Source organism: Stomoxys calcitrans, chromosome 2, assembly GCF_963082655.1.
Source record: "Stomoxys calcitrans chromosome 2, idStoCalc2.1, whole genome shotgun sequence".
In the NCBI taxonomy this organism is placed as follows: Eukaryota; Metazoa; Arthropoda; class Insecta; order Diptera; family Muscidae; genus Stomoxys; species Stomoxys calcitrans.
In genome coordinates this window covers 25538207-25563936 of record NC_081553.1, presented here as the reverse complement: position 1 = coordinate 25563936, position 25730 = coordinate 25538207, and the positions used below count along the sequence as shown (strand labels likewise).

The 25730-nt window shown below is 41.8% G+C and overlaps 1 protein-coding gene across 1 annotated transcript in view; it reads right to left on the bottom strand.

Moving 5' to 3' along the window:
- Nucleotides 1–25730, bottom strand: part of LOC106086722 (tachykinin-like peptides receptor 99D) — an 83904-nt gene that overhangs the window by 39157 nt on the left and 19017 nt on the right. Inside the window, 1 exon segment of the mRNA NM_001311224.1 lies at nt 20650–20801. Coding sequence (NP_001298153.1) covers nt 20650–20801 — 152 coding nt within the window.

Sequence of the window (25730 nt, the reverse complement as noted above, 5' to 3'; positions counted from 1 at the left end):
GATAAGAATTGCGACCTCTAGAGGCTCAAGAAGTCAAGACCCAAGATCGGTTTATATGGTAGCCATATCAGGTTATGGACCGATTTGAACCTAACTTAGAACAGTTATTGGAAGTCATATCAAAACACGTCGTGCAAAATTTCATTCCACTCGAATTAGAATTGCGTCCTCTAGAGGCTCAAGAAGTCAAGACCCAAGATCGGTTTATATGGCAGCTATATCAAAACATGGACCGATATGGCCCATTTACCATCCCAACCGACCTACACTAATAAGAAGTATTTGTGCAATATTTCAAGCGGCTAGCTTTACTCCTTCGAAAGTTAGCGTGCTTTCGACAGACAGACGGACGGACGGACGAGTAAGAGCGTGCTAAGTTCGGCCGGGCCCAATCTTATATACCCTCCACCATTGATCGCATTTGTCAAGATCTATGGGCGGTATCTCTTTTTAGACAAACATAGAATATTGAATAAGAACTATTATGCTATTGGAGCTATGGCAAGTTATAGTCCGATTTGGACCATAAATGAATGCTGAACATTGTAGAGGTCATTGTGTAATATTTCAGTTCATTCGGATAAGAATTGCGCCTTGTAGGGGCTCATGAAGCAAAATCGGGAGAAAGGTTTATATGGGAGCTGTATCAAGCTATTGATCGATTCAGACTATATTAGACACGTATGTAGAAGGTCATGAAGCGAAGCCGTTGTACAAAATTTCAGCCAAATCGGATGAGAATTGCGCCCTCTAGAGGCTCAAGAAGTCAAGATCCCTGATCGGTTTATATGGCAGCTATATCAGGTTCTATACCGATTTACACCATACTTAGCACAGTTTTTGGAAGCCATAAAAAAACATCTCATGCAAAATTTCAGTTAAATGGGATAAGAATTACGCGCTCTATTGGCTCAAGAAGTCAAGATCCCAGATCGGTTTATATGACAGCTATACCAGATTATGAACCGATTTGAATCATACTTAGTACAGTTGTTGAATCGGACGAGGATTGCGCCCTCTAGAGGCTCAAGAAGTCAAGACCCAAGATCGGTTTATATGGCAGCTATTGGCCCAGATAGCAAATGACAGATTTGGCCCATTTACAATACCAACCGACCTATATAAAAAGTATTTGTGCCAAAATTCAAGCGGCTAGCTTTACTTCTTCGAAAGTTAGCGTGCTTTCGGCAGACACACGGACGGACGGACATGGCTAGACGAAATTAGTATACCCCCACCCTATGGTGGAGCGTATTATAATCAACATCAGCGTCTGTTTCCAGGTTAGGATCGTCTGGAAGCGGGCGTCGAATCTTGAAGCCAGCTGCTCGCAATATTGAAGATTCAAGTGCGATCCCCCATTTACAAAAACCAATAGACCTACACTGGTAGCAAGTATTTGTACAAAATTTCAAGTGGCTAGCTTTACTTCGTCGAAGTTAGCGTGCTTTCGACAGACTGACAGACGAACGATGTGTTGAAAACGGATTGATGAAATGCATGTACCCCCATTCTATGGTAGAGGGTATAAAAATGACAAAACAAAAAAAAATTAACCTTCGAGACTATGACCCAGTCGGCCAATTAAGGCCTGTTCATAACTCCGGACCACGCCCAAGCACTTGGGCTCCGAAGAGAGCGGTAGCTACACCCCATCCAGGACAGGTTCCTTAAAAACACTCAGCTTCCTCCTCCTGGTGAAAACGACCTTTTCAGTTTTTCTGGGATTAAGGCAAGGTCATTAGCCCTCGCCCCTCGCACAGTTGCCTCAAAGCTGCCTGAACGAGGTCCGTTTTAGTAGAGAGAAAACGGCCACCCACCATGACGACGAAGTCGTTCGCTTATCAACCTGGGTTGAACAGTGTGTGTTCAACCATCGACAAAACCTTGAGTTTCGCCCCCCGGCCAGGGGGACCCAACGCACAAACATTAGCCACAGATTTTGGAAGTCATAAAAAACACTCTATGCCAAATTTAAGCGCAATCTGATAATATTGAGCTTATTCTGGTTTTATAAGTTCTAAATTCAACACGCCTTCCTCTTCGAGAGGCGGTTTAATATTTTGTGTGCTACCTATTCATTTATGAAATACAATAAAATATTCATATGTGATCGATGAAGTGAATTCAAATTTCATTTCTAAATGTGCCATGAATATTTATGGAAAAAAACAAAATATTTGTCTCATTCAAATATTGGCATTTATAAGGAAAACTGAAGAAATGAAGCAAGAAGTGTAAACATTTGCATTCATAACGTAGGCATAGACAGAAAAATTGATTTCTTACATACTCTGATTGTGGTTATAATGGAAACTCTAAAAACCGTTTACCAGAGCCTTTAGTGCATAAAATCACGCAAAGCTAAATATAAAAAAAATATGTAATGAGAAATGTTGGCAAAATTGACATTTTTTCAATTCGGATAGACAGTAGGTGTTTGGCTTCAAAAAAAGCAAATTTATTGCTTAAAGGTCAAAGTGAGAAGCATGCAATAATATTCAGTTGGCCACCTTTGATCTAGGCACGTGTTACCATAGCCGAACCCAATCGAAACGTGAATATTTTCCCCATGATGGCATTTCCAATATGCCATACTCACAGCCTTGACTTACACTTGGCACCACCTTCACAAAAGGTGCGTTGGGCAAATAAATGAACAAGCAAAACATGAAAAATGTATTGCCTATGGAGTATTGTAATTTTCTCGGCGGCTCAATTCAGCTCTACTGTCAGTCAGACAGTCAGCCATCTAGCCAAGGAGCAAACGAGCCAGTGAATGATTTGCATGGCAATGAAGACATGATGATTATGGCTGGTAATGATGACAATGATGAATAAATCCTTGAATATCTTTTTAAAGTCTTTGTTTTTTTTTCCCTGTGTAAAAAGGGTAAAAGAGAGCGAGTGAATTTACCGGAACTTGGGCCACTCCTTTACAGTGTGGATTATAATGCGGCCAAGACCAACACGGGTCTGCACATTGAAGCCATAGGATTACGAGTTAAAAAATATGTTGTTAAACAATTCATTTTGTTTGTTCATCTTTACTTTCCTTATCCTTTGTAGCTTATTATTCATTGGGGAGATCTTTGGGTAAGAGTCTCTTAAACCTTTACATCTTTTGTGTAACTACAAAGGGAATTTACTTATATTTGGGAGTGCCTTTTTTTTTTGGGAGTAAACCTCTATGTGAGGTAAGTATTTAAGACATTTCTTGCATTTCCATAGCCGCTATCAATAATGTTGAGGTACTTTCAGTCTGTTGTTATGTTGGTAGCATAACGAAATATTGATATCATATTATTGAGGGGCTCATCTATGTAGGTGGGCTCTTTGGAGGCTCAAAAAGTCAGGTAACTATGTCCATATTTGTAAAAGTTAGGAAGTATGGGAGCAATAGTCAATTAGAAATGATTTTTACCAAAATCTAAAGCGTTCTTCATTGGGCTCAAACCGTTACATGAGGAAAAGTTCGTGAAGATAGGTTAACAAGTGAAGGACAAATGGCACAGAAAGGATAAGCAAAAAGACGGGTATGGTTGAGCTGAATCAGGAAGAATATCTAAGTTGAACCTTACATTTTGTCGCAGCTACAGTTCTGTTTTAACAATGAAAGCCATAAAATGTATAACTTTCATACGAATTTTATGCTTCAAAGTAATGCATCCAACATTGGACGTCAAGTCGGCACAGGTTAAAGTTAGCCGAATTTTATAATATTGCATGTTTTGCTTATTGGTATCTAAAGGAAAAAAAACCAAGTAAAAACGTGTTAACTTCGGCCCGGCAGAATCTTATATACCATTCACCATGGATCACATTTGACACTTTTCACAAATATATCGGAGACTAACTGGTCCGGTGTGCTTCGCCACACTCTTAAGTTATATTCGTATTTAACTCTCAAATACCTTTCATTGCAAATCTTGCCCATGAACATTCTACTAAGGAACACATATCAATGAGTGCAGTCCGATTCATGTTTAAGTTCAATGACAAGGGGGACTTCTTTTTAAAGCCGAGTCCGAACGGCGTGCCTCCTCTTTGGAGAGAAGTTTTTACATCGAATTGTGCCTCACAAATCTTGCCAGCATTGGGAGAGGAAAACCACCGCTGAAAATCTTGTTCTGATGTTCCCGCCAGGATTCGAATCTAGCGGTAGCTGGTGGAAATGCTAACCTCTGCGCTACGGTTTTATTAAAATCCCATATTGGCCCATTCGGTGTACATGTACATTTGGGGCTTAATTTTGGGTAGGGAGACTCGCCTGGGAATATACTCCACATTTTTCTTTAGTTTCGTATTTACTCTCAAGTACCTTTCAATTGAATCCCACATAGTCCTACAAATCCGTTTAGTGGTGGTTTTTGGCTTGGGGTGGTCCCCCTAGCACTTGGTCCGACAATTGGATATTAGCTACGTTTTTTTTTATCCTAAATACCTTTCATTTCAGTCCCATATTGTCGTGATTGGTCTAAATATATGTTTGGTAGGTTTTAGGGTGGGGCAGCCCACCTAGGTACCCCATCCGACATTTGGATACCAAATTTTTGTTTTTAGAGTACTATATGAGAGCATACAAAATTTCGCTTAAATCGCACCACCCTTCTCCGAGATCTGGCGTTTCTGAAAATTAGGGTAAGGGGGAGGGTCCGCCCCCCCCCCCCCCCCCCCCCCCTTCATATATCAAAAAATGTTTTCACCACGGGGTCATTATGCACCATCTGTGAAAATTTGAAGAAAATCAGTTCAGCCATATCTGAGTCTATAAGGAACACACAAACAAACAAACAAACACAAATTGATTTTTATATATAAGACTAGCTGACCCGGGCCCGATCCGCTGCGCCTTCTTTTACTTTATATGTTTCCTTGGAATATTTATTTTCGACAATTAAAGAGCTTTTAGTGAAATACTATGCTACGAATATAGTATATCGCTTGACTAATTGTTTAACAATATAAGTACCTTTGTCCGAATCCCATATGATCTTTATTGGTATACGAATTCTAGTTTGGATGTAAGGTGTACTCCATTCTTAATTTTTTTTATTTCAGCCCGCTACTCTCATGATATCTTATTTAGGGGTGTTTTCGGGGGTGAGGTGGTCCCCCAGGAACGTGGCCCTGGAAAAAATCTCAGCATCGTGTACTTCTCTCAAATACCATTTATTTAAACCCCATATTGCCATTGGCTTAAGAGGAGTTTACAGGATGAGGCGTCCCCCAAACACATGGCCCCAAAATAGGTTATCAAATTCGTTTTCGAATCTCAAATACCTTTCATTTGAGCCACATATTGGCATGGTCGAAAAATGTTTTCCCTTTGGGGGTGTTTTGGGAAAGGAATGATGCCCTAAATACATGATCCTACATTTGGATATCAAATTCGTATTCTACTCCCAAATACCTTTTTTTGAGCCCCATATTGCGATGGTCACTAAACAATTGCTGATTGTGGGGTATTTTGGGAAAGGGGAAGACCCCCAGGAAATTGGTCCCAAAAATGGGTATCAATTCTTGCTCTACCCCCCAATACCTTTCATTTAAGTCCCACCTTGTCATGGTTGGTAAATATGCCCGATTTAGGGGTGCTTTGGGGAGTGGGGTGGTCCATCAAATTCTAAGCCCTGAAAATATATCAGCAACGTGCTCTATTCTCATATATGATTTATTTGAACCCCATATTGCCATTGCCCTCAAAATTGGATACCAAATTCGTTTTCTAATCTATATTAAACTCCTTATTGCAAAAGTCAGCAAATATGGTCCGGTTTGGGGTATTGGCCCTATAAACTATGAATATTTAGTTCCACTCTCTTTAAGACCCAAATTGTCTTGGTGAGCAAATACGTCCTATGTGGGGGATGTTATGGTGATGGGACGTCCGCTAGACAGTTGGACCCTAATTTTGATATTAGATACGTTGTGTACTCCCACTCCCCGAATATTGATATCAGATTTGTGCTTTACTCCCAAAGACCTTTCATTTGAGCCCCATGTGGCTATGGTCGTAAATTTGTCCCCTTTGGCCCTTTGGGGGAGGTTTTTGGAAGGGGTGGCCCCCATACACTTGGTCCCATATTTGTATATCAGATTTTAATTCTACACTTAAATACCTTTGATTTAAGCCCCAAATTCCCATGGTCAGTAAATAGGTCTTGTTTGGGGGATGTTTTGGGGAAGGGGTGGACCCCCAGAAACGTCGTCCCACATTTGGATATCAGATTCGTATTCTACTCGCAAATACCATTCATTTGAGTCCCATATTGCCATGATCGGTAAAAATGTCCGATTTAGGGGTGTTTTGGGGTTTTGGGTGGTGTTGAGGCCCCATCGACACTTTTCCCGAATATTGATATCAGATTTGTGCTTTACTCCCAAAGACCTTTCATTTGAGCCCCATGTGGCTATGGTCGTAAATTTGTTCGCTTTGGGGGAGGTTTTTGGAAGGGGTGGCCCCCATTCACTTGGTCCAATATTTGGATATCAGATTCAAATTCTACACTCAAATACCTTTTATTTTTAAATAATTCCTGTTTGGGGAGTGTTTTGGAGAAGGGGTGGACCCCCAGAAACGTGGTCCCACATTTGGATATCAGATTCGTATTCTACTCGCAAATACCTTTCATTTGTCCTTCATTTGACCTTTTAAATATGTCCGATTTAGGGGTGTTTTGGGGGTTGGGATGGTCCCCCTAGCACTTGGTTCGACAAATGGATATCAGATACGTTTTCTTATCCTAAATACCTTTCATTTGAGTCCCATATTGTCGTTATTGGTCTAACTATATGTTTGGTGGGTTTTAATTTGGGGCGGCCCCCCTAGGTAGCCCATCCGAAATTTGGATACCTAAATTTTATTTTTAGGGTACTATATGAGAGCAAACAAAATTTCGCTTAAATCGCACCACCCATCTCCGAGATCTGGCGTTTGTGAAAATTAGGGTAAGGGGGAGGGTCCACCCCCCCTTCATATATCAAAAAATGTAGTACCCTATTTTCACCACGGGATCATTATGCACCATCTGTGAAAATTTCCAGAAAATCGGTTTAGCCGTTTCTGAGTCTATAAGGAACACACAAACATACAGACAAACACAAATTGATTTTTATATATAAGAGTGGGTCTCAGATCAATATTTCGATGTCTTAGAAACTCCCCTCCCGTAGCGCAGAGGTTAGCATGACCGCCTATGACGCTGAACCCTTGGGTTCGAATCCAGGCGAGACCATCATAAAAAATTTTCAGCGGTGGTTTTCCCCTCCTAACGCTGGCAACATTTGAGTGGTACAATGCCATGTAAAACTTCTCTTCAAAGAGGTTGTCGCACTGCGGAACGCGGTTCGAACTCGGCTATAAAAAGGAGCCCCCTTTTCATTGGGCTTAAAATCTTGAATCGGACTGCATTCATTGATATGTGTGAAGTTTGCCCCTGTTCCTTAGTGGAATGTTCAGGAGCAACATTTGTAATTTATTTGTAAACTCCTCTCCTATGGTGGAGGTTTCATAAGATGTGCCATGAGCTCAACTGCTTCCAGGTCCGTTAAGGTGTTGTTGTGAGTTCAGCCAAATGTTCTCCACATCAGGATATCGGCAGAAACGACGTTTTGGCAGAGCTGCAGGTTGAGTACCTAAGAGGCGTGGACATTGTGGACAGAGGGTTGCTTGTGTCTACCTTGGCGGGGTCGCAGAAGGGGTGAATAACGTTAAGGGGTTTTAATAATCTAACTAAAAGGTCTCTTTATTTTGTCGATGTCGTGAAACTGTGCTCATAAAACACCAATTGGCCCAAGTCGTCTGGATTATTAACAAATACCCAAACTCTACCTTAGCTGCCATATGATGTAGTATACCTGTAAGTTGACTTTGCCTCTCCTCAGACCTTGGTTGTTTGGTTTTCTCTTTTGTTCAAAAATTGTTATGTTCATGTTTTCCACCTTGTTGCTGTTATTGTCTACGTCTTCGTCATTGTTGAAAGTTTTTGTGTCTGTTTTTATGGGCTAATGGAAATATTTTTACCTTTGTCAGTTGTGTGGTGACCAACGCAAGGGGTAAGGTATAGAAAAGGACATGTGTTTTATGCATTCCCATTGATAATCCGTAGCAGTAATGCAAAGGCAAACCGAGTGAGGGAAAGAGACAGTGTGTATGAGTCGTTGGCTTTGTCTAAAATTGCATAAATTTCTCCTACATTTGAACAGACCACAAAAATGAGTTGAATTTTTGTGCTAAACTTGTTTATTCTGCCATTAATGTCCCAAGCATGGGATGGGTCCACGTGCTGTGTATTTATTAAAATATACTGAATTCCTCCTTTTTTGGGCTTTCCCTGGGTATTATATTGTCATATCTTGGTAATGGAAAGTCTTATATTTTTGTAAATTGTTCTATGAATGATTGACGGGTGGAGTTAGGCCACGACAAGAAAAGCAAGCAAAATAATGTGCGATAATTCCAAAGGGAATATTTACCCGCAAGCTTTGAATTCTGAAGAAGATGCGGTACGGGGAAAATCCATGGGGATAAAAATGGTTTGAGGTATTAAATAGATGAATTTGCAAAGAAATTGAGGAAACAATTAACATAAAATATGGATTTTAAAATATATAACAAAAAAAAAATTGCTGACAATATGGGTATCAAATGAAAGATATTTAAAAGTGAAGAGCCTGGGGGCTGCCCCAAATGGACAGTGTGGGGCTCAGATGAAAAGTATTTGTTTGAAGAATATGACACTGATAAAAATGTTAAGGACCAAGTACATGGCTGGGGAGCTGCCCAACCTGCAAACATCAGGATATGTAATACTATCGGACAAATATGGAAAGCACATGAAATGTCTTTGACAATAGTGTACGATTCTGGTATTAATATTTGGGTTCAAGTGTCTTTAGGACCCTCCCACAATCAAAAAACACCAAAAAGGGACATTTAGGCCGATCGAGACAGTATGCTAATCAAAGTAAAGATTTATGAGTAGAGTGCAAATGCAAATGCAAATTTTGCCCATGAACATTCCACTAAGGAACAGGGGCAAACTTCTCACATATCAATGAGTGCAGTCCAATTCAAGTTTTAACCTCAAGGATTAGGGGCCTCCTTTTTATAGCCGAGTCCGAACGGCATGCCGCAGTGCGACACCTCTGTGGAGAGAAGTTTTATATGGCTTAGTACCTCAGAAATGTTGCCAGCATTAGGAGGGGAAAACCACTGTTGAAAATTTTTTCTGATGATCTCTCGCTAGGATTCGAACCCAGGCGTTCAGCGTCATAGGCGGACATGCTAACCTCTGCGCTACGGTGGCCTCCTATGAGTAGAGTACAAATCAGGTATTCTAACTTAGAACAAGCAAGGAAAAACAAGTAAAAGCCAACCAAAGAAAAACAAGTAAAAGCGTGCAAAGTTCGGCCGGGCCGAATCTTGAGAAATCATTCTGCTAAAATATGGGAGCTATATCTAGTTATAGACCGAATTGGACCTTACTTGCCATAGTTTTTGAGAATCAAAGTGAAACACTATGGGTAAAATTTCAGCCAAATCTGATAAAAAGCCTTAGTTTTTATCAGATTTGGCTGAAATTTTGCCAGGGGCTGAAGAAGTCAAATCGAGAGAGAGAGGTTTATATGGGAGCTATATCAGGTTTTTGACCGATTTAAACCGTACTTGACACAGTTGTTGGGAGTCGTAACAGAACACCAAGTACACAATTTCAGCCAAATTGGATGAAAATTGCGGTTTCCAGGGGCTTAAAATCACAAATCGGGAGATCCGTTTAAATGACAGCTATATCAGGTTATAGATTGGATATATCGGAGCTATATCTAATTATAGACTGATTTAGACTGTACTTGGCTCCGTTGTTGGAAATCATAACAGAATACTACGTGCAAAATTTTAGCCAAATCGGATGAAAATTGATGCTTCGAGGGGCTCAAGAAATCACATCGGGAAATCGGTTTATATGGGAGCCGTATCAGGTTCTTGACTGATTTGGCCCACACTTGACAGAGTTATTGGAAGTAATAACGGAACATTATGTGCAAAATATCAGCCAAATCGGGCAAAAATTGTGACTTCCATGGGCTCAAGAAGTCACATCGGGAGATCGGTTCATATGGGAGCTATATCCAAATCTGAACCGATATAGCCCATTTGAAATCCTCAACGACCTGCATCAGTTAGAAGTATCTGTGCAAAATTTCAAGCGGCTAGCTTTACGCGTTCGACCGGTATCGGGATTTCGACAGACGGACGGACGGACTGACATGGCTAGTTCGAATCAGAATTTCGAGATGATCCAGAATATATATATTTTATGGGATCCTAGATCGATATTTCGAGGTGTTACAAACGGAATGACTAGATTAGTATACCCCCATCCTATGGTGGTGGATATAAAAATGCACAATAAATTTCCCAAAATTCCCATGTCCATAATTTGATGCGTATTTTTTGTAGCCGGAGTTTACTCCCAAATATTATTCGTTTGACATCCATTATAGCCTAATCAATATACATGTCAGGACTGCAAGGACTGTATTCACATACTTTTTCCTAGGTTTAGGTATAGATTGAATAAGAAGCCAAGCATTACGGAGGAGAGTATTAGCCCATTGTGATGAAAATTCAAATGTGTCCACGAATATTTCATTGGGAACAGGGGGCCAACTTCTCACACATCAAAGCGAGCTGGCCGATTCAAGATGAAGCTCAATCAGAAGGGACCTCCTTTTTATAACCGACTCCAAACGGTATGCCTTAAAGAGACACCTTTTTCCAAATCGTCTCGACATTCTGAGTCGATCTATCCATGTCCGTCCGTCCGTCTATCGAAATCACGATAGCGGTCGAACGCGTAAAGCTAGCCGCTTGAAATTTTACACAGATACTTAATACTCGTTGGGAATTGCAAATGGGTCATATCGGTTCGGTTATGGATATAGCTCCCATATAAACCGATCTCTGGATTTGACTTCTTACATATTGTACATAGTGTTTTGTTATGACTTTCATCAACCGTGCCAAGTACGGTCCAAATCGGTAAACAACCTGATATAGCTGCCATATTAACCGATCTCCCGATTTGCCTTCTTGAGCCCATGGAAGTCACAATTTTTGTCCAATTTGGCTGAAATTTTGCACATAATGATCCGTTATTACTCCATCAACCGTGCTATGTACGGTCTGAATCGCTTCATAACTTGATATAGCTGCCATATTAAACGATCTCCCGATTTGACTTCTTGAGCCCCTACAAGCCGCAATTTCTGTCCGATTTGGCTACAGTTTTGCATGTAGTGTTATGTTATGATTTGCAACAACTGTACTTAGTAAGGTCTAAATCGGTCTATTACCTGATATAGTTCCCATATAAACCGATCTCCCGATTTGACTTCATGAGTCCTTACAAGCCGCAATCTATTTGGCTGAAGTTTTTCATGGACTTCCCACAAATATGCCAAATACGATTCAAATCTGACTACAACCTCATATAGCTGCCATAGAAACCAGTCTCTCGATCATCCTTGCTTGTGACACATCGAAATATCCATCCAAGACTCAACTATGTGTATATATTTGTGATCGTCTTGACATTCCAAGTCGGTTTAGCCATATTCGTCTGTCTGCCCGTCTGTCGAAAGCAACTTTCGAAGGAATAAAGCTTGTCGCTTGAAATTTTGCACAAATACTTTCTTTTGGTGTAGGTCGGTTGGGGTTTTAAGTGGGCCATATCAGTCCTTGTTTGATATAGCTGTCATATTAACCGATCTCGGGTGTTGACTTCTTGAACCTCTAGAGGATGCAATTTGTACCGGTTTTGGCAGAAATTTTGTACGAGGTGTTTTTTTTTTCCAATAACTGTGTTAAGTATGGTCTAAATCGGTTCATTACCTGATACAGCAACCATTTAAAGCGATCTTCCGATTGTATTTTTTGAGCCTCCAGAGGCCGCAATTCTTATCAAAATTGGTTGAAACTTTGTACAAAGACTTATTTTATGGCCTTACTGATCTCGATGTAAATAAATCCCCGGGCCCGGATGGCATATCGTCAATTGTTTTATGCGAGGATATGGAAAGAAAATTTTACCCAACTGCTAGTGTCTGATGTTGGCGGCGAAGAGGATACCGCAGAACCAATCCCTGATGATGGTATAGAATGTTTACCTCCTAGTCAGAATGAGGTCCAAGTAGCAGTAACCCGACGAAAGAACAACAAGGCAGCAGGAGCCGACGGGTTACCCGCTGAACTATTTAAGACTGGAGGCGACACGCTGATAAGGCGTTTGCATCAGCTTATCTGCGCAATCTAGCTAGAAGAACGCATACCCGATGATTGGAACTTCAGTATACTATGTTCCGTACACAAGAGAGGAGACAAGACGGAATGTGCCAACTACAGAGGAATAAGTCTCCTCCCTATCGCATACAAGATACTCTCGAGCGTACTGTGTGAAAGATTAAAACCTATCAATCAATGAGATAATTTGGCCCTATCAATGCGGCTTTAGACCAGATAAGTCCACCCTAGACCAGATATTCACACTGCACCAAATCCTGGAAAAGACCCGAGAAGGACAAATCAACACCGACCACCTCTTTGTTGACTACAAAGCCGCCTTCGATACTCCTTTACGTTCAAATGTATTTCAAGCCATGTCTGAGTTTGGTATCCCTGCAAAATTAATAAGACTCTGCAGGATGACACTTGCTGATACGCGTTTCTCAGTAAGAATAGGAAAGAATCTCTCCGAACCATTTAATACCAAACGAGGTTTCAGACAAGGAGACAGCCTCTCGTGTGATCTCTTTAATATCCTGCTGGAGAAGATTTTACGAGATGCAGAAGTGTATAGATATGGCACACTAATCACTATGTCGACGATATCGATATCATAGGTCGGTCACCGGAAGTAGTAACTGCAGCCTTTGAAAGAATCGAACGAGAGTCAGTGAAAATTGGTCTGGCAGTAAATGGAGATAAGACGAAATGGATGGTTTCCACTCCCAAAAAGCCTTGTACAACCGAGCAGATAAAGAACATGCAGAAAGTTGGAAACCACAACTTTGAGATAGTCAGTAACTTTATCTACCTCGGCACCGCCGTAACCGAAACGAATGACACCAGTTTTGAGATAAAGCGAAGAATAAAACTGGCAAACAGATGCTACTTTGGACTAAGTAAGCAGTTTAGAAACAAGGCCACCTCTCGATGGACGAAGACTACACTTTACAAGACACTGATACTACCCGTGCTGTTATATGGTTCTGATGCATGGGTACTTGTGAAAGCAGATGAGGCAGTGCTTGGAGTATTTGAGAGAAAGATTCTTCGTAAAATATATGGACCAGTTTGCGTTAACGGAGAATATAGGCGACGTATGAACCACGAGCTGTATGTGCTGTATGACGACGATAGCATAGTTACACGCATTAAAATACAACGGCTGCGTTGGCTAGGTTATGTTGTCAGAATGGATGAAGAAGCTCCAGCAAAGAATGGCATTCCTGTCTGAACGTTGGAATCGCTCTATTCATAATTTGCTATACCCCTCATAGAAGGATGGGGGTATATTCATTTTGTCATACCGTTTGCAACACACCGAAATATCCATTTCCGGCCTTATAAAGTCTTTATAAATAGAGATATTGAGCTGAAACTTTGCGCAGATTCTTTTTTTTTTGTCCACATGCGGGTTCGAAGATGGGCTATATCGGACTATAACTTGATACAGTCCCCATATAGACCGATCCACCGATTTAGGGTCTTAGGCCCATAAAAGCCACATTTATTATCCGATTTTGTTGAAATTTGGGTCAGTGAGTTGTGTAAGGCCAGTCAACATCCTTCTTCAATTTGGTCCAGATCGGTTCAGATTTGGATATAGCTGCCATATAGACCGATCCTCCGATTTAGGGTCTTAGGCCCATAAAAGCCTCATTTAATAGAAGATTTTGCTGAAAATTGGGAAAGTGAGTTGTGTTAGGCCCTTCGACATCCTTTGTCATTTTGGCCCAGATCGGTTTAGATTTGGATATAGCTGCCATATAAGTCTTGGGCCCATAAAAGGCGCATTTATTGTCCGATGTCTCCAAAATTTGGGACAGTGAGTTGTGGTAGGCTCTTCAACATACATCTTTTATTTGGCTCAGGTCGGTCCAGATTTGGATATAGCTGCCAAATAGACCGGTCTCTCGAAGACCGATCTCGCTCGGGGTCATAAAAAGCGCATTTACTTTCCGAATTCGCCGAAAATTTAGGAAAGTGAGTTGCGTTAGGCTCTTCGAAAACTTTCTGCTATTGGGCCTAGATCGGGCCAGATTTGGATATAGCTACCATATAGATCGATTTCTCGATTTAAGGTTTTGGCCTCATAAAAGGCGCATTTATTGTGCGATTTCGCCGAAATTTGAGACAGCGAGTTAAGTTAAGTTCCTCGACACACATCTGCAATATGGCACAGATCGGTCCAGATTTGGATATAGCTGCCATATAGACCGATCTCTCGTTTTAAGGTTTTGGGCCAATAAAAGGCGCATTTATTTTCCGATTTCGCTGAAATTTCGGACAGTGAGTTGTGTTAGGCTCTTTGACATCTGTCTTCAATTTCGCCCAGATCGGTCCAGATTTGGATATAGCTGTCATATAGACCGATCTCTCGTTTTGAGGTCGTGGGCCCATAAAAAGGCGCATTTATTGTCCGATTTCACTGAAATTTGACACAGTGACTTATGTTGGGTTTTTCAACGTCTGTATCGTCTATATTTGGATGTGGCTACCAAAAACCACTATTTGTTCTACAAAATTGAACAATGACTTGTACTTAATAGAGCACTCAATGTCCGTGTCGAATTTGGCCCAAATCGGTATTTCGTATTTCGCTACTATGGGGGCATAAATTATGAAGTTTTCACCGGATTATGACGAAAGCTGGTATATAGCCGACGAAAGGTTATATACCCGAGGTGATGGGTATCCAAAGTTCGGCCCGGCCGAACTTAACGCCTTGTTACTTGTTTCGTCTTCATAAATCGCAAAAATATTTCCAATAGTTCCGTTTGCCCGCTCTGGTTCTCCAATTATGCAATTTAAGTCGTATGCAAGACTCGCCCCAAAAAACCAACGTCCGTTTGTCTTTCCACGTATTAAGTCCAAGTCCCATATATTAGTTTAGAACATAAAGCCTGTTTGATATCACATCACTTTCTTTCATTATATGGGAACATTTTTAATGTTCCATTTTAAAGTTGTTGCGATTTTTTGATCAAAAACATTTTATCAACAGGAAATGTGTCAAAAGCATTGCCATCTTTGAGATTCCTGTTTTTTGGCGCGTTTTTTCCCCTATGTTTTTGACAGCACGTATTGTTTTCGAACAATCACATACATACTTTTTCACTTTGTTGTTCGTTTGTTTGCTTGTTTAATGTAACAAACATCCATATTTACATTGTATTCGAGCATGTTTACATTGGTTTTGTTTATGAAAGCATTTTGTATTCGATTTAATATTTACACAAGGCATAAGTATCACTCCATTAGCTGTTCTCATTGTTGTTGTTGTTGTTGTTGGTGTTGTCGTCGACGTGTTTGGCCCCATATGCTGCAAAGATTCTCTCATATTTGGCCGATATGGGGGAGAACAATGTGCACAATCAAATGAGAAGGGATAGCTAGTCAGAATGGATAAGACTCTAATTGTACTTGTATGTGTGAGAGCGTTTGTGTTGTTGAGTAAAATTACTACTATTCTTTGAATTTCCTAAGAAGAAACACGTTTTTGTGTCATTGAGGTTGAAATATAGATGCACAGGAATACATGCACAGTGGGATGAATACCAAACAAAATACTAAAATATTTTATATGCAAAAAAAAAAAGAAACTCATATATGACGGCTATATCTGAATATGGTCTGGTTTTGACGTATGAGTGTAGATGACTTCAATCCAACTTAATGTGCCAGTTTCAGCCAAATGGATTAAAAAATAAGCCTCATTGAGCTTTGAATGGTAATTCGAAAGATTGGTCAATATGGATCTTATGAAGGCAAGGCCTTAAATCGGGAGATCTGATCTCTCTCTGAGATCTGAATCATAAGAAAACTTAGTACATACAGTGACAAATTTAAGCAAAATCGGGTAGTAAATGTGTCATTTATGGGCTCAAGACCTTAATCGGCAGATCGGTTTCTGTTGGGTCTATATAAAGATGTAGTCACATATGGCCATTTTCCGAACTAAACCTGCCTATGCCAAAAAAAGTAAGAAGGTATTAGGTCTGGCCGGACCGAACTTTGTATACCCATCACATCGGCAATATCCGAAAATGTACCATTTATGGACCCGTAGCTGCTATATGGAAATTTTGTACTATTTTGCCCAAAGCCAGCACGGACGTCTAGAGTTTATCCCAGCTCATTGCTCCATAATTCAGAGAAATCGGATAATAAATGAGTCTTAAGTGGGTTCAAGATAGTCAATGGGGAGATCGGTATGTATAACAGCCATAAGCGTAGAAAGGCATTTGGAGGTGAGCTAAGAATCCCCCAGAAAAAGTTTAGCCCCTCCCAGAATTTTGAAAACAATGTTGTGTTCGTCAAATTTTCCAATTTTATTGCCATTCAAAGGGTTTTAGACCTCCCTAGAATGCTGAACTGGTTTCGCTAATGATGACAGCTATATACAAATATGGTCCGGTATGAATCAAACTGATACCAAACTGGGCCAAACATATCTCACATTGCCAAATTTCTTATGGGCCCAAGAACTGAAGTTGGAAGATTGGTATATGTGGCAGCTATTTACATATATAGACCGATTTAGATCATATTTGGCATGGAAGTCGAGGGGCTTAACAAAAAGAATCGTGCCAAATCTTAGCGAAACCGAACCTTGAATCGGAAGGTCGGTATATTTGGCATCTACCTTAGTGCAGAGGTAATCATGACGTTCAGCGTTATCATGACGTTCAGCGATCCGGACCATGCTCAACACGAATGACGAGTGTCCTTAGACAACTTACTGTGCCAAATTTCAGCAAAATTTGAGTTTACAATTTGGAATGGGGCAGCACTCAGTGATATGCCAGTTTGCCCCAATTCCTCAGTGGAATGTTCATGGGCAAATTTTCATTTGCAAAAGAAGTAGGAGGAAAGTGGAACCAGAGCTAGGGTGAAACGCCCAACGCCACGCAAGCACCTATGTGCATTTGCAGGAGATTATGGGTTCCCCCGTCGGAATCATCCCGTCCCGTCAATAAATCTTAGGAGAATATACCAGAGATGCGTTCTCAACATGACCAAGATCGCAAAAGATCCGCCTTCCCAGAAAGGAGAGCCTGCGTCCCTGCAGCCTCGGACATAAACATAGCAAGTCTCGATGGCCTCCCGCTCATCAAGGGAATTTCTGCAGAAGTCATTGAGCGCCGCCATGCGGCCTATGGCACATTTTTCAGTTATGACCCCTGTTAAGGTACTTAACGGCAACTTATCGAACGCCAGTAACTACTTCGCACTCCTCCGGTAGACGACAGGCCAGAGCATCCTAGCAGTTCGGCAACCATGCGCAGAGACCCATCTTGCAAACGATCCCGTTCCGGCCATCAATTTTACTGTGTTCTGGTGACTGGTTCGTCCGGTGCCTGTCGCATTCGCACGTCCCTTCATTTCCTAGGATCCCCTTATGTCCGGGAACCCATGTTAGCGTCAAATCGTGGACTAGGAGCCTATCGTGGGTCTCAAAACAATCTGCCACACATATAGACCTCACCATTCTAGAAACCAAGGCCTTGAGCGCTGCCATATTGTCCCCATAAATGCCTAGTTTTGAGGGGGATAAATCACTTAGCAGAATTTCTCTTGCGGCTACAGTAATGTCACAGACCTCTATCTGAAAGACCATACACTCATCCGGCAGTCTCGGAGACATATGGAAATTGAGTGCGTCGGAGTAGACCTCCCAACCCAGCGTCTGACTCCATCTTGGAGCCATCCGTGAAGATCGAGGTATCATCCTCCTCAAATACAGCATTGGCCCTCCATTCATCCCTCCTGGGAAAACGAATCCTGAATGCCCTTATACCTGTAGGTAATGGAGCCAGGTAGTGGGAGATCCCCCTCAGTCTACCCTCCGCACCATCCCTCAGAATGTAACTGACTGTTCTCTTTCAGCATGACGAGCTCCCTCAGTCTGAACGCCATCTTGGCGGCGCATTTTCGAATAAAGGCGCCAAGGGGCAGCAAATCCAGCATCGCTTCCAGAACTCAGTGCCCCTGTGACCCCAAAGCAGGTCAATCTCTGGATCCTCTCAAATTACCTCGTACGAGTCGTCTTTACCACGGCCCTCCACAATAGGTCAGTACAATACATCATCTCCCCACTTCCTACCAAACATCCTCCAGCAGATGTAAAAAGCGCATAATGCCTTACGGCATCTTTCCTCTGTATTCCTTTTTCAGTATAGTTCCGAATCAAGGACTTTGCCAATGTACTTCGCCTCCTTCAACAACTGCAGGGTGATCCCGCCAAAGAACGGAAATCTGAACTTTGGTATCTTGGCCCCCTCACTATACAAGATGATCAGAATAGTGTAAGTGATGTGAGAAGCTATAGATCCTCCTCCGACCACCCTCCACATTCATAACATCCAGAATGGAACTGTGGCCGTAACTATCCACCTTCAGTACGCCGAGCTGCGTCAGCCTAAGTGCGACCTTTGCGGTGCAGTTTCGAATATAGGCGCCAATGGGTTGCATATCCGTCAACTCTTCCAGATCTGCCTACGATGCGGATTTCAGTGCCCCAGTGACCCCGACGCAGAGAGACTGGCCTGCGTCGGGCCTGACGGGCATGACGAGCTCCCTCAGCCTGAGCGCCACCTTGGCGGCGCATTTTCGAATAAAGGCGCCAAGGGGCAGCAAATCCAGCATCGTTTCCAGAACTCAGTGCCCCTGATACCCCGGTGTAGGTCAATCTCTGGATCTTCTCGAATTACCTCATACGAGTCCTGGTTTCGCAATGGCCGTATACATCCAATACCTCATCTTGGTGGTTTACCGCCCCTCCAAATGAATTTCCTACCTTACGGCCTTCTTTTCTCGGTATTCCTCTTCCAGGACAGTTTCGAATTGAGGTACTTCGACTCCTTCGACAGCTGCAGGGTGATCCCATCTAAGAACAGGAATCTGAACTTCGATATCTGGCATCTGCGGCTGAAGAGCACCAGCTCCGTCTACCTTGGGTTGGTCCTTAACCAATTTCTGGTAGCCCATCATGACAATCTCCTTAGTGACCCTTCCATGATCTCGCCAGCAACCCGACGTCGTCCGCATAAGCGATTATTTCCGCTGAGATCAAAAAAGATTTCATTTATCCAGAGGTTCCACAGAATCGACGAGAAGACCTCTCCCTGGGGTGTCCTCTTGTCACTAGCCTTCTATCCACACTATCTTCCAGGTTCGCATTAATAATCCTGCCATATAGTATATAATTAGACCCCTGGGTGAATCCCGCTGCGGTCCAGTGCGGCGACTATCGATCTCATCTCCACGCTCTTAAAGGCCCTCTAAATATACAAGATGGTGGAAATAGTGTACTCCTTCTGTCGGAGGGATGCCTCCACCGATCCAAAACATGGACCGATTTAGACCATACTTAGCACAGTTGTTGGAATAATATCAAAACACTACGTGCAAAGTTTCACTCGAATCGGACAAGAATTGAGTGAGCCTCTCTAGAGGCTTAAGAAGTCAAGACCCATGATCGGTTTATATGGCAGGTATATCAAAACATGAACCGATTTGGCCCATTAACAATCCCAACCGACCTGCACTAATAAAAAGTATTCGTACAAGATTTCAAGCGGGTAGCTTTCGATAGACAGACGGACTCATAGACGGACAGACGGATGGATGGACGGCCAGACGGACGGACATGGCTAGTTCGACTTAAACTGTCACGACGATCAAGAATGGGGTCTTAGACGCATATTTCGAGGTGTTGCAAACAGAATGACGAAATTTGTATACCCCCATCCTATGGTGGAGGGTAATAAAAAACTTCATACCACAATTAGCCCACTGTTCAAGACAGCAAACGTTTGATTTTTGTTCTCATTGCCATTTACATTTGGCATGGCAAAGTTTAGGGTCTGTTTTTATGAAATGTTTATGGGATCGAAAATTTTTCCTTTGGCAAAGAGAATTTATTGTTTTGCAGTTATTGGAAGATGATTTAGTTAAGGAATTGAATCAGAATTTGCATAAAATATTCTCTGGTCTAAGCCAAAAACATGTGTGTTGGGGCAAAAATTTAATATCCTCTTAGCTAAAACTCATAAACTCCAAACAAGGGCATGTACATTTGCATATTTACTATGGGGGGGATATCCTATTTGTAATAGCAGGACATGGGTATAAGCCTGGCTGACCTTTGTCGATGGCCAAGTCAATGATTGATGGCAAAACTGTGTTAGTAGCATCACAAAGCCTTATTGTCTTTATTGTATTTCTTTGAGAAGGTTTTTAATTTGAAACTTTCTCTTGCGGAAATCTTCTCTGGTGAATGTAGGTGTTTTTGTTTACAAAAAAAGGGGAACCGAGGACAATAAGGCATTCACTTCGTATTTTTAAAAAAAACTTACCTATAAAGTAATTGGTCACAGTACGCATCCGTTTTGTTGTTATGACAATCCAAACAACGATTAGGTTGCCACCAGTCGCCACAATAACCATAACGCCATAAAGGATACTCCATAGCACTTGGCGCCACCATGGCAGTATAAATGAAATATCACTGCAAAGAGGGAAAAGTGAAATGTGAAAAACCATAAATACGAAGAATGCTACAAACGAAATGGCAATGAAAAAGAATTGCAGAAGAGAATTAACCGACCCGCCACTATTACTCCTACTACGCTGCAGAAAACAGAAACACTTTTCATTGGCTTAAATTTTATACATATTTCGCAGTAAAACTAAGGATTACATTTCTAAGGTTTATGCGAATAAAAGAAAATACTTCATTTCAATAAGGTTTTGTATCCAATTCTACCTACATAGAAGGGTTGAACACTTATTCAATTAAAATAATTGGGGGATAAAACCAAATCTTCTTCAAAAATATTTCTATTTATCAATTTGCTAAGAATTGTAATAATGATTTCCAGCTAAACAGGAAATTTTTCCTGTATTTTTGCAAGTGTTGATTGAATTTTCAAACATGTTGATCAAAGTGCAAAGTCTTTGATAGTTAAAAAAAATAAGCTGAACTCAAAAAACACCAACAAATTACGAAATTGAGAAAAAAAAAAAAAAAAATAATATATATGTAATGCTCCCCAAAGCTCACAAATTCAAAAGGACAAAACAGTATTGATTGACATATTTCATGGCGACGATACTAAACGGAACCTGTCTCGACAACATTACGCCCAAGCCAAAGACAAGTCTATTGAAACAGTCCTTCATATCTCAGTCGACATATTGTCTCTCTTGCTGTCAAGGAACATACAATTGAAGAATTTCTTGACTTTGGAGGTGCCTTCAAATCGTAGTTAATCATAAAGAAGCTGGTTTTGTTAGGTTAGGTTGAAAAGAGGGTGCAGATATTAATCCGCCCCATGCCACTATGGACATACATCTAAGCCAGTAATCGGCTTTTTGTGCGCTCTAAATACTACAAACTAACCTCGAAAAAGAAAATCTAAGTAAGGAGTTCCGAGTTACTTATAAAATAATTGATTGTTTTCCATACCACACCCCTAAGTTGGTTCATGTGTGGTATTGTGTCCTCACTTAAGTACCGACAAAAACTAATAATTTGGGTTGCCCAAAAAGTAATTGCGGATTTTTCATATAGTCGGCGTTGACAAATTTTTTCACAGCTTGTGACTCTGTAATTGCATTCTTTCTTATGTCAGTTATCAGCTGTTACTTTTAGCGTGCTTTAGAAAAAAAGTGTAAAACAAGAAGTAAAATAGAAAGAACGATTTATATGGGAGCTGTATCTGGCTATACACCCATTCAGACCATAATAAACACGTTTGTTGATGGTCATGAGAGGATCCGTCGTACAAAATTTCAGGCATATCGAATAATAATTGCGACCTCTAGGGGTCAAGAAGTCAAGATCCCAGATCGGTTTATATGACAGCTATATCAAGTTATGAGCCGATTTGAAACATACTTGGCACAGTTGTTGGATATCATAACGAAATACTTCGTGCAAAAATTCATTCAAATCGGATAAGAATTGTGCCCTCTAGAGGCTCAAGAAGTCAAGACCCAAGATCGGTTTATACGGCAGCTATATCAGGTTATGGACCGATTTAAACCATACTTGGCACAGTTGTTGGGTATCATAACAAAACACGTCGTGCTAAATTCCATTCGAATCGGATAAGAATTGCGCACTCTAGAGGCTCAAGAAGTCTAGACCCAAGATCGGTTTATATGGCAGCTATATCAGGTTATGAACCGATTTCAACCATACTTGGCACAGTTGTTGGATATCATAACAAAACACGTCGTGCAAAATTTCATTTCAATCGGATAAGAATTGCGCACTCTAGAGGCTCATGAAGTCAAGACCCAAGATCGGTTTATATGGCAGCTATATCAGGTTATGGACCGATTTGAACCATACTTGGCACATTTATTGGATATTATAACAAAACACGTCGTGCAAAATTTCATTCTGATCGGGTAAGAATTGCGCACGCTAGAGGCTCAAGAAGTCAAGGCCCAAGATCGGTTTATATGGCAGCTATATCAGGTTATGGACCGATTTGAACCATACTTGGCGCAGTTGTTGGATATCATAGCAAAACACGTCGTGCAAAATTTCATTCCAATCGGATAAGAATTGCGCACTCTAGAGGCTCAAGAAGTCAAGACCCAAGATCGGTTTATATGGCAGCTATATCAAAACATGGACCGATATGGCCCATTTACAATACCAACCGACCTACACTAATAAGAAGTATTTGTGCAAAATTTCAAGCGGCTAGCTTTACTCCTTCGGAAGTTAGCGTGCTTTCGACAGACAGACGGACGGACAGACGGACGGACATGGCTAGATCGACATAAAATGTCACGACGATCAAGAATATATATACTTTATGGGGTCTCAGACGATTATTTCGAGTAGTTACAAACAGAATGACGAAATTAGTATACCCCCCATCTTATGGTGGAGGGTATAAAAAGTATATTTGATTAAAAAGGCATTTCTTTTAAAAAATCCGCAATTACTTTTTGGGCAACCCAATATTACGAAAAAAATGGACTAGAAATGGCGTCAGATCGTAGCGTGCTGTCCTCCCCTCCTATAGGTGTGGGTGCCTTGGCACCTATAGTCGAGAGTAATGCTTCAAGCGCACAACTAGTCGTCAGACTAATTAATGAGGAAGAAACGGATAAACCAGAGGGATGCACAGTTCGTCCCCAGCCTTTAAGTAAAGGTGGTGTTTCTGACTCGGATTCAGACAGCGACTGTGTCCACGCAACACTCATCGCAGCCGAATCGAGAGATGAGGGCATCGGGATGACAGCAGAAGTGAGCGATGGCTTTGCTAAGCTCACAAGCAGACTGAGAAAGCGATCCGGTGCACGACGAAGGAGACAGAGGAGTATGTACCGGCAGCATAATCGGGCGAAAGTGCAGGATGCTGGAAGGAATAGAACTGACATTCCAAGCATTTCTACGGAAGCTGGATAAAGAATTAGATCTCCCGAAGAGCATAGCACTGTTAAAATACTGAAGAAGAATAAGAGCTCCCCGTACTTCAAGTACTCTGGGAAAACCAAGCCAGCCATCCCGCAATGGCGACTCCAGACAGTGTCCTGCTGAGGTAGACAAAGTTGGAATAGAAACGAAGGAAGCGTGCACGACCCCCGAGACTTCACGGAAGGGGAAGATAGTCGCTGAGAATAGTAAGAAGCCGCCCTCTTACGCCAGAGTGACAAGGAAGCACAACAGAGATGAGCTGACCTATGCAGTCATCAATATCGGCTGTGCATCCGGTAGGATTCCACCAAGTCATCGGTTCCAAGTGGAGGATCTGGTTAACGATCGGATTGTTGGACATGTGTGGAACTCTGTGAGGGTCCACCCATACAAATGATGAGCTGCGAGTTTAGAGGGGACATCTTTACGCTGCGTTTTGCGTCGACGGAATGTATTGATACCGTCAAACAGCTCGTCGGAGGTATTCAAACTCCCTAGGAGCGCGCAAAGCTCGACCTTGTTAGAAAGATGGATATCCCCCAGCTCACAAAGGCTACGGTCTTCATCAAGGGATGGGGCAGTAAATTTGCGACGGAACGCATGTTGGGATTCTTGGGCAAGCAAAACTAAGATTTGGTCGCAGAGAAGTGGGAGGTCTTCCACAGGGAGGAGAAGGAGGAAGGAACTCTCTTTGTGGTTGGCATTGATCAAGTCTCCGTGACAAGTTTGCCTAAGACTAAAGGCATGGCGCACTACGAGAGCAAAGCTGTTTTTTCAAAATTGGGAAGACTAGGATAGGCAGAAATTTTCGTTCCAGACACCGCCCAACGAACATGGGGCCGACAACGAGACAATCACGGCATCTCTCAATTTTGGAAGGACTAGGGGAAGCACTGATCCAAATACTAAAATATCAGGCAGTGCAGTGGCGATATACCCAACACAGCCTAACAAACAAGAACCCGACGAAGGACCCATCACCGACTTCAAGATTCGGAAGACTAGGATAGGTAAAGATCCTAATATTGACAGGAGTCTCAATGCAACCTAACGAACAGGGAGCCGATGATGGTACCATCACCTACTACCAAGAAGCCCATTTACTTAAGATTTGGCAGGCTAAGTTAGGCAAAGATCCTAGTATTGAAACATCAGGCAGTACATGGAATGGAAACTCAATAAAGCTTAACGAACAGGGACCCGACGATGGATCCCTTACTGACTTTATAAAAAGTCGGGAGACTTGAACCTAAAACGATGACATCAGGCAGTGCAGTGACAGGAAGGTCATTGCAGTCTAAAGAACAGGGAGCAGACGATGAGATCATCACCTACTCCCAAGATGCCCATCTACTGGAGGACCAATGATTGAGGTAATCCAGATAAACCTCCACCGGAGCGAGACTGCTACACACCCTCTGATGGAGAAAATCAGCAACGGCAAGATTCATATTGCCTTAATTCAGGAACCGCGGAAGACCTGGAACAAAGTTTCTGGACTGAACCATATGAACTACCAATTATTATATGCTAACACTGGTACTCGGCCGAGGTCCTGCATTAATTGTCATAGAAATTTGAATTATATATTGAGTGGTGAGACAGGGAGACGGTGGAGCATACTTGGCATCACTTTATTTGCCTTTCGAATCTCCGACACCGCCACCCACTTCGGAACTGGAACGGCTAGTGCGGAAAGCAAAACATACAGGAAACATGCTGCTAATAGGGTGCGATGCGAACTCTCACCACATTTAGTAGGGTAGTATCAATAGTAATAAGCGGGGCCAAGCCCTGGCAGAGTTCTGGAACACTAACAACCCAATAACACTTCATATTGGTAACACCGCTACCTTTGTTAATAGGATTAGTTAATAGATTGAATTTAATCGATGTGGTTCAGGATTGCAGTGTCTCCATGGAACATTCTTTCTTTGATCATCGTTACATTGGGTTTAGAATCGCACGGCCAGCGCCGAATTCGATAAGCTTCCG